The following is a 14,519-nucleotide window of genomic DNA, read 5'->3' as shown; positions in this document are numbered from 1 at the left end:
CCTTGATATGTTTTATTGATAAAACTTAGACTTAGAAGACTTAGAATAACTTTATTGTTACTTTGAATGCACACTAATCGGCATACATTTAAATGAAATTTTATTGCAGACAGCTCTCAAAGGGTCTCTACCTCCAATATACACTACATAAACATGACAAGATAAATAAATAAATAAATAATGCATATACCCACTTATATTATATGACACAGAGAAACAACAGTCTAGTCCGGATGTATACATGTACATGGTGGGAGAAACAAATATTGCGAGTTTACCAGATGGATGGCATAGGGAACAAAGCTGTTACAGAATCTGGAAGTCCTGCTAGACAAATTGGGTTAGCAAATGGATACAAGCAAAGGATATAAAGTATTTTGACTCTTGATTTTTCTAGACTGAAAAACAGAAGTGAATTTACAAATTACAACAGCAATGGGTGCCCTGTTGGAAAACCAAAAAGGGTGTGGATAAATCATCTTGGACAAAATCTACAAGGCCAAATAATTACAAAAATCAGATGTTATTTGTCATGGCTACTTTTGCTTAATAACCATGTCATTGCATGGCTAGCCCAGATTAAAATTGTTATCAGCATCAGGAGAAAAAGAGTAGAATATACAGACAGCTCTTTTGCATAGGCCCAAGTGTCGGTGAAGTCCCCCTGGGTACCAGCTGAGTAGAAAGGATGCTGTATGTATGCAGTTCATAGCTGGTCTTGCCCCAAAATCTTCCTTTTTATGGCTCTGCCTGTAGGACCTAATCACAATGTATTTTAATTCCATTTTGATAAGAGCGGATTTCATTGTCAATTACAGCAATTATTTGTACTTGCTTGTATTCTTTTGCAAACAATTTTGATAGGATTCCTGGAAGAGAAATTGTCTGGAAAATCTAAAGGTATCATTGCTTGTATGTGTGCGCAAATGGGGGAATCCCTTTCTCTGCTGGTTAAAAAGCACTGGTGAACTAAAGCTGATTTAAGAGACTCAAGTGTGGTCTAGTCTCCAGAGAACAGATTGTTTGCTTTTGTGTGCACTGTGAGAAGCCAATGGTGCAGGTAAGTATGTAATTAAGGGCTTATTTAAAATTGAGATTCTTTTACACCAGTCTGCTGCATGCTCACAAGGAATAATAACCTACAGTTTACACACCCCTTATACTGTGTTTTGGCCTCTGTAAATAGTCTACTTTCCAGATTATTCTTGGTTCATGTTACCAATTATCTGGGCGCCACACGCGTGGAGTTTGGTCCTAGGAAACATTATAGGGAACACGGAACACATACAACAATCTGGTAGGCAGCAATTTTGAACTACATTTTATCACTCTGGAAATATCTCAGTACAAAAACATTGCTGAAAGCATATCCTTTATGGTGCTCTAAACTGAGAAGTACAGTATCTGGTCTGACATTACTGAAGGTGGCACATACAAAAATCTGTCATAAAGGTTTTTGTGGCACTCTTAATTGTTTTTCTTTAGAAAACTACATTATATTTATCCCCTATTCATTTTAATGGGGGGAAAATCACAAGCATTTACTCATTTCATAACGATGCATTTAATTGAAATGTAATGAGCTCTTTCTGGAAGAGAATAAAGAAAGTTACTTTATTAAAAGTAGACATTCCCATATAATAGTCCCAAGAACTCCTTTCCTGTTTTGTAATGGTGCAAAGGATACCTGGCATGTGTGTTTGGGGCGAACTGTAACTTGTTTTCACTAGCTGCAAAAGCAAGGTATCTTAAGTACACTAACTACTTCCTTCCAAGGCAAGTCAGGACGTGATGTGCCCCCCACTCTTTCCTAGGGTCCCCCTCCCTTTCCTTCTATGCAAATACCTCATTACTATTTCGCGCCACAGATGTAGGTCCTGAAAGAACGATAGACGCCTATTGCTAAAACTTGAAAAGAAAACAAAAACCCGTCCAGATCTCACAATCTTTGCTACTTTCGCTACCCGTCACTTCCGCGACTGTTCGAAAGCCGCGTCTCGGGTGATCCGGCGGCGTAAAGAAAAAAGCAACGCCTGCGAAAAGCAAAGCTCGTACCTTCCAGGACCGCAGCACTTTTCGCGGGAAAAAAACCACCGTATTTAATCCCCGCCTCCGGCGAAATTCTAAGTAGCTTTGGCGCGAGTCTGAGTCTTGCGGTTGACTCGGGAAGAAGCTTCGGGAGCTCCACGCGTGGCCATTCTGCAGTTAGTATGGACCCTTTCGGCTTGCAGGTGAGCGCAGCGCAGGACTGTCCTGCAGCCATTTACTTTTTAAAATTTGTTTTACTCCGGAGTAAGTGCTGAAGTAAGCAACTCGCGGGATTTGGGTTGCTGGGCGGTGCAATCAACTCATCCGAAGAGTTTGCAAAGATCCGAGGTTAGAGTTATTATGGGCTGGCCGGGGAAAGCCTCGGGGACGTTGGACTGGGAACGGATGTGGAATGATTGGAAGGGAGGGGGAAGTAAATGTAAACTTTGCAATACGGTGTCTTTGGCTTTTAGCGTCCCTCGGGCTTCAGCCAGCATATTCAGTGGCTCGCTGGTGCCCTAAGCACTGACAAATCTTGATGCCCCCCCCCTTTGTACATACTGTGCAAAATCTTCATTGTTTTTTTTTTCTTTCTCAACTTTGTGGTGCCCCCTTAGGGCCTGGCTCTCTCCTAAGCACGTGCTTCGCCTGCTTAATGGTTAATACACCGCTGAGTATATATTGGGCAAATGCGTTGAATTGCCGCTCCTCAGTTGTTTGCATTGCGTGGCCAAAGCGCCATTCGGAGCGAGCAAGCCACCTTGCCGTTTAAAGCCGGCACACATGGCTCACCAGCCTTAAGCTACGAAGGGAAGTGGTTCGGGGTTGAAAGGCTGGAGAGTCAGCCCGCCTTTGGAAACGGCTGCTCGGTTGGGCTCTTCCCCACCCCACGTGGCAGGGTTTTAACCCTGCACGTTAAGTAGGTAAGGCTTTTTTTTAAGGGGTGGGTGGGAAGAGAGAGGAGTGCTTGAAGTCGACCAGGAACTTCACAAAAGTAACGCTTCGTTCAAGCAATGAGACTTTCCACCCTTCCAGATGTTTTGAGAGAATCTGGAACTCGGGAGTAAAGCGGCGAGCCTTTAGTTCTTATATACTGTAGTATAAAGAGAGCCTTCTGGTTTGACTTGGGAGAAACTTCGGGAGGTCCCCGCGTGGCAAATCTGCAGGCTCTCAAACTCAGGGCGATTTACACACCCTCTTCCCGCCTATCTGTTTTTTTGTTTGTTTGTTCCCCAGATCGGCGTGCAACCATCAACAGGCAGTAATCCTTTGTTTCACCGCCAGGCGCCCCCCAAAGTATTTTCCCTCCCAAAACTTGCTCCTCTTATGCCTTGGGGGGTGGGGCGCTTGAAGAAAAAAACCCCCAAGTCAAATAAACTTCATTGCAAATAAATTTCGTCTCTTGGGGCCTTTCTTTCGGCGGGGGAGAGGGAGAAAGAAGCCGGAGAAGTGGGTTGGGGAAGGGAAACTTAAAAGTCATTCTCCCGCGCTTATCGATGTCTTCAAATTTTCTCTCCCCTCCCCCGACTGTCTGGCTTAGCTGAGTTTTTATTTTTGGGGTGGCTTCAGCGCCGAAGTTGGATACAACGGAGTGGGGAGGAGGGGGGTCAAAAACCCGAAGATCCCACCATCTCTGCTCGTTTTCCTTTCGAGCCATGCCGCGAAAAGAGGGTGGAGGAAACCGAAGCCCTTCCTTTTGAGAAGGGATCACGGCGCGCTTGGTAGACTCGCCCATTTCCTCTGTAAGAAGGAAGGAGGGTTTGCCAGCTCCTGGCAAGGAAAGCTGGCATAGAAATAATAAATAATTGGTCCGATACATAATCAGACCAGTGGTTTGGCTGATGTTCATATATGGAGTGCTCCTTTCTTAGGGAAAGTTGCAAAAGTGGCTTTTAGGTTCTTTAATCCAAGATTTAATGTTTGTGGGACATAATTTTGCCAGAAGTAATTCAGCAAGGGAGAGATTTTTCTTCTTGGTATTCTCTGGTGGTGCAAAAAAGAAAGGGATGAAAAAGAAACGGAAATGCCCTAGGCCTGAGGTTCAGTATGGAGAAATAAGTAGTTTTTAGTCTTGGCTGGAGAGAAGGCTGCAGATTTACTGTACAATACAGTACAGTAAATCTGTACAGGAAAATAGGCGAGCCACAACTTGTGGTTCAACTTGTGGTTCGCCTATTTTTACATGTAAATAGGTCAGTTCCTTTATAGAGATCCTTTTCCAGTTTTGAATTGAAGTTTCTTTTAAACCTGTTTAGATTCGCTTTTTTCTTTAGCCCATTTGAGCTTGAAAAACAACAACTTAGTTTTCCCTTCCCTGTTCTCAGGGCTGTGTAAATGGTGACGTCCCAATGATTTTATTCTCAAATCAACCTTGTGAGGTGGGCTAGCCTGAGTTCCTGGTTCAAAGACATCCATGAAACATGATTTATTGGCACTCTGTTGTCTTAATGTGAGACATTGGGACTTTTTAAATCTGGTTAATTGTCTTATTCACAGTTTACTTATTCACAGGCCTCAGAGAATGAGACACTTTCTGGGAGGTGTGATTATGGTGACAGGATGATACCATAATTTAGTTGCCACATTATCTTTTTGGCATTATTGTTACCTTAAAAGTGTGTTGTGGATTCTGCCAATCCTAGTAATTTGACAGTTCCCCATTTTTTTAGCTGAGTGATTCCTTTCCCACCATATTTTTCTCCTGTTTTCCAATATTAGTATATTGACTCTTAAGTCCTAGTGACTCAGTACAATATCTATAACATTTATTGATTAAAAAGACCCTCCATTTTAGAAAACAGTTCTGCATTTATAAAGCCTTTTCATTTTTAACAGCTATCTAATCCAGACATCCAATTAACTTTTATTTGTCCTTTACAGTACATATTTTTTCAGAAGCGAGATCCACTGGGACTTACTGCTTCTTGGGGAGGATAAATCTATATACTTACAGTTGGAATAGAGTGATAAAATGGTTTTATATGGTGAAAAAATATTTGGAGTGGAAAATTTATATGATTATTTTGCACAAAGATTTTGACATCTGTAGCCTACACAGTGGGGCATCTTTTATTTCATCTTAATAATCACATTTTACTTCTGACTGATAAACCTTTAGGTTGCCATCCTAAAGACAAGAATCAAGTTAGATATACAATTATGGAATCCCAAACTGGATCTTGCTTTTGGGAGATCATGGCTAAATCTGAATTATTTATGCTTGTGGTAATGTACCAACAAGAATGGTTGAGCTGATAAATGGCCGCCCTTTACTGAAACTATCATATGAGTTGCCCATGGCGAAAATAAGGCTAACAATTTTGTTATGCTATCTTAATTGTAAGCCGATAGTATAAAAGAATGTTACATTTTAATTCAATTTCAACTTCAACTATACCCTTACTATATTTTGTAGATGGGTTTAAGTCCCATAAAAGTGCAGTATATGTCTGGAGAGTTGTATTGCTTCCAAAATACATGTCATTAGTAAAATTTTCTCCTGCTGATTTTGCATGTTTTACCATAGTGGCACAAAAAAGTCTCCTTTTTTACAAATTAATGTGTACTTCAGTCTAGTCTGTAGCTAAACTAGATTAGTTTAATTTTACTAATCCAGGCTACATAAAACACATTATAGTAATTAATTGAGTTGTCATTGTCCATTTTACAGGGCAACCTTTCAGGGAAGAGAAAATCCACAGCATTCCGTAATACTAGGCTAATCCCTATGGAAACGTCTTCATCCTCTGATGATAGCTGTGACAGTTTTGGCTCTGATAATTTTGCAAACACGGTAAGTAAAAAGTGCAGGAATAAACAGAAATTGAATGTGTGGTGTTCAGAAATACCCCATTTGTGATTAAAATGCTTTGCTTACATTTCTGTACAGCAGTTATATGAATATACAGTATGAACTCTAATTTCATTTCACTTCTTTCCTTGTGCTCCTAGGTAGTAATTGTTGGAGGTAGATTAGCCACTTACTCTATCCTTTTGAAATGTCGCCTAACCTAACATGCCTGATGATTTGCTATAAAAGCTCTGAAACCATTTGTAAACCTCCTGAACCATTTTTCTTTGTTACAAAAGCTATTCTCTTGTAGTGCACTTGTACAATGTGATTTGCTCTCAGAACAGTTTATGGAAAATAGCTTCTCATTTTTTAAAAAAGCGAGAGAGGAAAAAAACACAGAAAGAAACACATAGTGTACTTATTCTCTTTAAGAAACCAACATTCAAGCCAGAAGTTGCAGAAAAAATGGCTAAAATATTTTACGAGGATTCAGATGAAGAATCTTTCTGTGGCTTTTCAGAAAGTGAGATTCAAGATGGGCTGGTGAGTTGAGACATTTAAACTTTCTAATTACTATTGTCCTTATTTTGCACACCGAAATAGACCAAATTCCTTCAACTTTCATAGTCTGAGAAAGAGGCCAGCAAGGGAACTGAAAATTATCAGCCTTCTTGCACGTGAGGATTGAATCTTAGTCTTCTTATGTAAAATTAGAGCTTCTTTTCCATATTGTGGTAAATTTTGTGATCTAAAGGGATAATATTCTTGACAGCGATGAAGTAACTCTTTTGCCCATGTTTATGCTGGTTCCAATAATGTAAACTTATCAGCTATATCTTCATTGAAAAAGTGCTATGCACAACAAAGCTGCAAAAGAAAGCTCATTAAAAATGAACTGGTAGACATCATTTAACATCATGAATAGCATATATTTTCTGAAGTAATTATTACCTTAGGGAAAATATATATTTTAATAAGCTCTCCAAATGTGAGCAGTGAGGTGACTTGCTGGCTTTTAACAGAAGAAAGCTGGAAAAGTGAGAAGGAAGGATGAAGAAGGCCCAGTTTCTAATGTCTGCTAAAAATACCTATAAAGAAAAACTCTTCTAAGATTAACTTACCCTCACTTTGCCCTTCCCAGGATCTATGCCTGGAATAATAACTTCTGATTTGAAAAGCTGAAAGGCAGGCAGGTACTTAAATGTCCTTCAGTGATGGGGGCCAGATGTGAACCGTTGCTATAAGTATTCTTTGGTCTACTTGGTGTCCTTCAGGTGTCATTTTACCCCTTGTTTCTCCCCTTTTCAGTGTTTATAAGCTTTCCCTTCTCCATCTTTTTAGACACTATATTTAGTAGAACTGTGAAGACACTTCCTAATGATCTTCTTGGGCATGTCAAAGCTTTGAAGAGTGGGGCTTGGCAACTTGGTAGACCTTCTAAGAAGCTTCTGCTTGATGTATTTAGCCCCATATAAAGCGGGAAACTCCTTTCTGTATTGTTTTAGAAAAATAGTGCTGTTTTATGTGCAGGTGGTTAAGTGTTCCAATAGGGCCTGCAGCAGGGGAACAGCATATAATCTGACATTACAGCAGTATCTTTCAGTGTGATTTTTTTTCTTAATTCTTCCAAGTCAAGAGCAAAGGTCAACAACTGAATGTAAAAGTAAGAGGAAGTGATTTAATTAGGAAAATTTATAATATCTGTGCTCTGATGGTGGCTCTAAATTACTGATACAGAACCTGTAACCCTAGATGTTGTTAAGCTACAGCTTTCAACAGTTCTGGTTAGCAAGGACAGTGATAAAGAGTAGTTTAAGAGTGTTAAGTTAGCCACAGGTTTTTCACTCTTTGATCTGGTAGTAGGGTCCATGAAATGTTGGGATTGTCAGTCTAACTATACAAGTGGCTTACTATGGTTTTTTTTTTTTAATTTGAATGTATAATAGAAACTGGGGACAGATTCCGAAGAAGAAGAAGCAGAGAAATGTTCACGAAAATGGCCTAAGAAAAGTGCTGGTCCCCTTAAAGTTGCTCTGAAGTTCCCACCCCGAAGGTCTAAGAGGGGAAAGAGTAAAACAGATCCAGCTTCACAACCTTCCTGTAAATTGGACACTGAGGCAGAATCTGATGAAGAAAGTGGACCCAAATTCTTGGAGAGAAGAGCTTTAAATATAAAGGAGAACAAAGCCATGGTAAACATAAAAGAAAGTCCTCAAGAATCTGGTTTTTTTTTCTGAATGGTGAATTAGTTTTGTGGCTTGGGTTTCATTATAAAAACACATTCAACTTCTTGATGCTGCTTCATTAATTATTTTAATGCTACTTAATTGATTATCAACCTCAGGCAGTTTAAACAGTATTCAAAATTACAATTATGCAGGCATTTTTAATCTCATTCCTTCAATTTTGTCCATCTTTGCCATTTGAATAAGGTCTAGAGTACTTTGTGAAAAATTCCAAAACAATTGGAAAAGTAAGTCCAATGGATCAAGAATAATGACCTGTTCATTACTCTGTACTTGTCCCCGTATTCATAGAGATGACCAAAGATTTTGATCACTAAAGGGTTTTTATGCAGTAATCTGATCACCTCTATAAATAGTCTTTGTATGTGTTGTGTTTCTGAATAAATGTCTATACAGTTTCTTTAATGTACAATCTGAGATTTCACTATTTATTTCCTGTTCTTCATTACAGCTTGCAAAGTTAATGGAAGAATTAAAAAGTGTGTCTGGAATTTTTACTAAAAGAGGACCATTCGCAACTCCTACTCAGGTAAATCACACTTGCATACTTTATTAATTTCCTGGCTTACTTCATAGTTATCCAACAAGTATTATTTCTATTTTTTAAAGCCTGTTTATTGATGAACTTAGAGCAAATAAAGTCCATTGCCTTACTATAATATAAAATAATTGGCACTTGTAATTATTTTTTGATTTGCCCATCTATAGAATTTCAGTGCTCAGTTAGACATACCAGGAAGTTTTTAAAGCTAATGCGTCAAAAGTCTTTTTAAAATAAACACATGCACTTCTGGATCTTGCTTAACCAAGTCCATGATTAGCAAACCACGCTAAACCAGGTACTGGTGGACGCTTGACAGATAACCTATCTCTTATAAGAAAAACATGCACGCACAATCTAAGCAGCATCAATTCTATCCTATTTTTCATTTCCTGCAAAGTCATACTATCATTTAGTATTTTAATGATCTCACTGAATGGCCATACAAAAGAAGTTTTAACTTTATAGTGCGTAAATAGATGACCGATAAATACAATGGCCGAATTATAGAAGTATATGCATCAAAAGGGTATTGAGTAGATGAAAACAGTTTTACACTGTACCTCCCTTCTGTTAATTGGGCCAGATTATATTTGAGTGGTATCATTCATTAGAGCTGCAGGCGACCATTCTGTGAACCTTTATCTGAGACTAAATTTGTTGTAGTTTAAATTTAGAGAGGAGTAAATGGCTAAATTTGAGGAAATGTACTGTAGCTTATAAATAATTTAAGGTTACATACCTGTCTGACATGGCCATGTTACCTTTATCCTCATCCAAGAAAGCCCAGCGTAGTCCAAGGAAATCAGTTCCCAGAAGTGCTCCAAGGAGGAATCCAGAAAGAAGTTCTAGGCCTCACACAAGATCCAGATCCCTAATTGATGGTCCTCCAGATTCCATGTCTATGGAGGAAGATGAGGATGATCCCTACATGTTAGTGAGAAGGAAAATGGCTGACGATTTTTCTGAGGTATGTTGGTGATATTTATTTTGAGCAACCAAGTAAATTGATCTTTAAATAGCCTAGGTGATTTAGATAAAGATTTTCATATAAAACAGCCATATCTAGTCATAATTAAGCTAGGCCAATAGGCTCTTTTTGTCTTTCGCACAGTGCACAACCGTGGATATATGGCCCACCTTGGCTTGATTGCCAAGACAATTCAGTAGCAAGATTTGCCACTGTTCCTGGCCGTATCTGTTTTTTAGAGCCCTTCAAAAACATAAGGCTGAAATCTGGCTTTGTCCTGATTGAAATGAAAACCCTTACTGTATTTCAAGAAAAAAAGCATCTTCAGAATTGAAAATGAAGGGGAAATTGTACAATTACTGAGCTAAAACCAACAAGCCACCTTAATGTGATCCAAGACTTTGGTTAAGAAATGCAGGGACATAAATATTGCAGTGCTTTGCGGAACTCTTCAATGGCTTGGCTTAACCCAACGGTACTGTTTTCTTCAGGATGAAAGGGACACACCCAGAAGAAAGCGCACTAGTGCTATGACTCTTCCCCATGTCATCCGTTCCGTGGAGGAAATAACTGAGGAAGAGTTGGATAATATTTGCGAAACTGTGAAAGAGAAAGTCTACAACCGTGCAACAGTAAGATGACTTATGTTCTGCATTCAGCCCTTTGGTTTGCTTTGTCCAAATTATGTTATAGATAGTGCATCGTTCTTGCTTTGATTCTCTCTGCTAGAGCCTGATCCTACACTCTGATGCTGATATTTCCTGCCATTCCCAGTGTTAGGGCCAAAGGAATCTGATCCTTTTGTTCTAGTATCACTTACTGCATAATTGCAGAAACTCCAATACCAGGAAGTTTTCTTAAGTTGATTCTTTGCAGTTATGAGGTCAAACAGAGCAGGTAGAGTTTAAAAACCTAGCCAAATAATGCTTTAAAGTGGAGGATCTTTTTCACTTCATGTAGACTTCGCTGAAATATTTGATACATGACAAATATAGTTGAAGATTTGGATTGGGGAGATCCAACTCCCAAGTTCGCATTTGATCAGGGAGTTCACTGAAGTAACTTCAGGCCAATAACATTCTCAGTTCAACCTATTTCTCAAGATTGTTGCTATGAAAATAAAAAGTCCTATTCAAGCAGTAAAGTAACTTTCAAAGAGGAAAAAAAGATGGGTTACCATTACCTGTGCGTGTTGGTGAGAACTTTAAATGCGGGACATCTCTGCTCCCTCTTCCAGATTAAATGTGATGGTTCATACCTGGTAATAAAATGGAGGTTCACATGTAGTGGCTTCATTGATAAATTCTAAAAATAATATTAGTTTACCCAGTTCAGATGTAATGGCATCTTTTGGCTTGCTGCTATTTAAATTTGATTAATTTACAAAATAAAGGGCTGAAGCAATTGGTACTTAGATAAACTTCAAATGCATAAATTCTGGATTTTTTTTTCCCAATTAGAAGATATTTAGTGTCCATAATTTTAAGCCATAAGGCGGTTGCTTTGCTTTGGCTTAGTGCAATATATATAGAGCAGAGATGATATTCAGCAGGTTTTGACCATTTCTGGAGAACCGGTACTGGAAATTTTGAGTAGTTTTGAGAATCGGTAAATACTACCGTTGACTGGCCCCACCACCATCTATTCTCTGCCTCCTGAGTCCCAGCTGATCAGGAGGAAATGGGGATTTTGCAGTAACCTTCCCCTGCCACATCCACAGAACCAGTAGTAAAAAAGTTTGAATCCCACTACTGGTATAGAGAGCCAGTTTGGTCTAATGGTTAAGGCACCAGGCTAGAAATCAGTAGTCTGAGTTCTGATCCCATCTTTGGCATGAAAGCCAGCTGGTGACTTTGGGTTTGTCTTTTTCCCTCAGCCCAACTCATTTCACAGGATTGTTGTAGGAAAAATAAGAGGAAAGAGTATTAAGGGTATTGTTCGCCACCTTGAGTTATTTATAAAAATAAAAGGGTAAATTAAATTTAAAATGTTAAAAAATGTGTGAACATTTGCACTATAACAGACCATGTATAAATAAACCACTCGGTCCATATGACAAACACACTAAGATGGGCACAAGCGTGCAATGTTTTTTCAAAACAACAATCAACTTGGTATCCTTTGCCTTTGCTGCTCTCTTTAATAGGGTTCTACCTGTCACCAGTGTCGTCAGAAAACGACAGATACTAAGACAAATTGCCGGAACCCAGAGTGTCTTGGAGTACGTGGCCAATTCTGTGGGCCTTGTCTTCGTAATCGTTATGGAGAAGAAGTCAGGGCTGCCTTGTTGGATCCAGTAATTATTTTATTTTCATGTTTGCTTGAATGCATGCTAAAGTTCATAAAAAAGTAAAAATACAGGTGGTCCTCATTTAGTGACCAAAATTGGGACACAATTCTGTCACTAAGTGATGCAGGTTAAATGGAAAATGAAATGCCCGTTCAGTTTTTCTTTTCCCTCATTCTCCTGTCCTTTGGGACATTCATCCTAGTATTGGGATAATTCAGCAAGAATGGAATTAATTTTTGTATTCATTGGAGAGGAATGGAAAGAGAGTAAATGAGGACAATAGGCAGTTGCACTAGCTGATTCTTTTCAGTGGGTATTCTTCCTTGTGTGCCTGCTTACTCTTGTATTCTTTTTCTAATCTCCCTGGTTTATGAAGAGGGTGGGGAATGATACGGGGCAGGGCTGTCAAAGTCCCAATACGTCATGTGACGCCGCCATGATGAATGTGAGTTTGACACCCCTGGTATAGGGCAACATATACAACTGATTATTATAGCAAACATGAGAGAGATAATAAATGCAAATCTTGTTCCTGAAAATCTTTTTCAGCACTGTCATAACTTTGAATGGTTAACTGCGTGGGGCATTTGGCAAATGAAGTCAACCTATATTTTTTCAATTTCCTATTTAAAATGTGTAATACGTTTATGATGTTCTAGCTCAGGGTCGTCTCATGAGGTATCGGGATTTCCCCCTCCCCTTTGCTAAATAGGGTAGGTGTGGCTACCACATGACACATCCCGCCAAGGGGCCGTGAGTTTGAAACTCCTGTTCTAGCTGAATTGTGATACTGTCAGGGTATTCTAGCGGGATCATAGTCTAATAGAAACAAGAATTAAATTGAATCTACCTATAGTTCATTCTTACTCTCCTTTTTTCCTTTTAGGACTGGTACTGCCCACCTTGCCGTGGGATCTGCAATTGTAGCTTCTGTCGGCAGCGGGAAGGAAGATGTGCTACTGGTGTTTTGGTTTACTTAGCCAAGTATCATGGATACGATAATGTCCATGCTTACTTGAAAAGGTAAATTTCACTTTCTTTTCTTCATGAATTGGGACATAGATACAAATTACTGGCAAGAATGCACATATGCATTCATGAAGATCCAGGTTCAAAGAGGCATTTCATGTTTAGAACAATATTAAGTTACTTGTTGATTACCTTAGTTTGACTTTGTATTTTTTTTTCACCCCTTACAGTCTAAAACAAGAACTTGAAATGCAAGAATGAACTTCTGAAGCAATTCCAGAATAATCTTCAGCGCATATGCTTAGATTGCCTGATTTGAGAATTCACTTTTATTAATGGTTGGCATCTTTAAAAAAAAAGGGGAACAAAAATTGTGACTTTTGACTGAAGTTCCAAGTTTGCAGGAGAACGGTTTGTCATAAATCAAAGCTTTCTTAGTCCTGTTTCATGATGAATGCTACTGGATCTTAATTAGTATCCCGCAGAGCAGGTAGAGGTCTCATTCAACCCATTGGGTAGCAGCGGCTTCATACAAAGGCGATAACCAACCAAAAGCAGTACTTGCCATTATAGTTCTGAATCTCACTGTATGAGATTTTCTGGTGGCAGTTTGCATAGGTACTTTCCCCATGCAACTCTTGAGTTTACGTTAATGTTGGAACTGCCGCTGTCACATTATCCCTAACTATTGTTAATGCTAGCTGAGTCCAATTTTTGTTTCCCCTTTGTTGGAAAGAAAGTCTTTGGGGAGGCATTCATTGTATCTACATTTGCAGTTGTCATGTATAGTAGATTCAGCGATGAATCAAGCACTAGCTTTTAAAGCTATTGTAAATAGCAGCAGTGATTATCTAATTGCAAAGCAACTTAAATTCTTGATAACTTTTTTTTTTTTGAAAGAAGCAATGATAACTCCTTAGGTTCAAAATTTTGATAGTAATTGAAATGGTTTAAATCAATAAATGTGAAGTGTACTTAATCAGTCATGCTTAGGACTATGTTTTGTTGTGTTTAAAATAGTACTTACAATGAAAGTATGACTAAAAGGGTCTTGAGAAGATTCAGACTTATGAAAAATTAGAAAATGGTTTGATCCTAAAGTTTATTGTTCCTGAGATCTTGATATATAAAAGGAAGAGAGTTTGGGAAGAAAGTTTCATTAGGGCTGCAAAAATCCAAAAATAATTAGCTGGAAGCAAGTTGTTAAAGCAAACTGTTTCTTTGCTGTTTAGATTTTTGCAGACAGGTTCAAGTAATTCTAAATTGTGTTATTTACCATAATTTCTTTCGCCCTGATACATAAAGCATCATGCCTTACATTTTCTCAAAAACTGTGTATTGTAGATAGGGATTGACAAGTCTTCCATCACAGTTTATGCTGGAGCCAATCTTGCATGGTCTGCATATTGAATTGTAAATAAAAGGTTTCAGGCAACAATTTGATAAACTCTGTTGTCTAAAGAAGTGACCATGAACAGTACAGTGTCATGAGTTGTAATGTAGATAGGATCCTAATTGGTTATATTTCAAACTATGTTGGTTAATAAGGCATGGAGCTTGTGCATCAATCATAGGTGGAGGTTGTGGCTTTCATTTACTAACTAGTAGCATATCTGCTTAAATGCTGTGCTAACTGGATAAAAGGCTACCCATCCAAAGCGCATTGGATATAAAATTCATCA

The 14,519-nt window shown here is 38.7% G+C and overlaps 1 protein-coding gene and 1 long non-coding RNA gene across 2 annotated transcripts in view; one reads left to right on the top strand and one right to left on the bottom strand.

Moving 5' to 3' along the window:
- Nucleotides 1-2,034: 2,034 nt before the first annotated feature.
- On the top strand, nucleotides 2,035-13,198 carry CDCA7 (cell division cycle associated 7). Its single transcript, XM_014063782.2, has 10 exons — nucleotides 2,035-2,231; nucleotides 5,699-5,821; nucleotides 6,254-6,364; nucleotides 7,768-8,013; nucleotides 8,519-8,596; nucleotides 9,390-9,578; nucleotides 10,070-10,210; nucleotides 11,725-11,874; nucleotides 12,755-12,891; nucleotides 13,068-13,198. The coding sequence occupies exons 1-10, from the start codon at nucleotides 2,211-2,213 to the stop codon at nucleotides 13,096-13,098; spliced, it is 1,227 nt and encodes a 408-aa protein (XP_013919257.1). The 5' UTR covers nucleotides 2,035-2,210; the 3' UTR covers nucleotides 13,099-13,198.
- The window catches only part of LOC106546814 (uncharacterized), a 67,830-nt gene continuing 62,769 nt past the window's right edge, over nucleotides 9,459-14,519 (bottom strand). Inside the window, exons 3-4 of the long non-coding RNA XR_001313389.2 lie at nucleotides 10,762-10,836; nucleotides 9,459-9,535 (exon numbers count right to left, since the gene is read on the bottom strand). This is a non-coding gene — a long non-coding RNA (uncharacterized LOC106546814). The remainder of the gene's footprint in view (nucleotides 9,536-10,761; nucleotides 10,837-14,519) is intronic.

Source organism: Thamnophis sirtalis, unplaced genomic scaffold (assembly GCF_051295495.1).
Source record: "Thamnophis sirtalis isolate CommonGarterSnake01/CBP01778 unplaced genomic scaffold, rThaSir2_p1.2 scaffold_1, whole genome shotgun sequence".
Lineage (NCBI taxonomy): Eukaryota > Metazoa > Chordata > Lepidosauria > Squamata > Natricidae > Thamnophis > Thamnophis sirtalis.
The sequence above is the reverse complement of the archived record's forward strand: the minus strand, read 5'-3'. Positions and strand labels throughout refer to the sequence as shown.

What these genes read in the sequence shown, in the direction of transcription:
- CDCA7 (XM_014063782.2), top strand. Translation starts at nt 2,211, where the DNA reads ATGGACCCTTTCGGCTTGCAG. An exon ending in TGGACCCTTTCGGCTTGCAG is followed by an intron (nt 2,232 to 5,698) that starts GTGAGCGCAGCG and finishes TCCATTTTACAG; the next exon opens with GGCAACCTTTCAGGGAAGAG. An exon ending in CTGATAATTTTGCAAACACG is followed by an intron (nt 5,822 to 6,253) that starts GTAAGTAAAAAG and finishes ATTCTCTTTAAG; the next exon opens with AAACCAACATTCAAGCCAGA.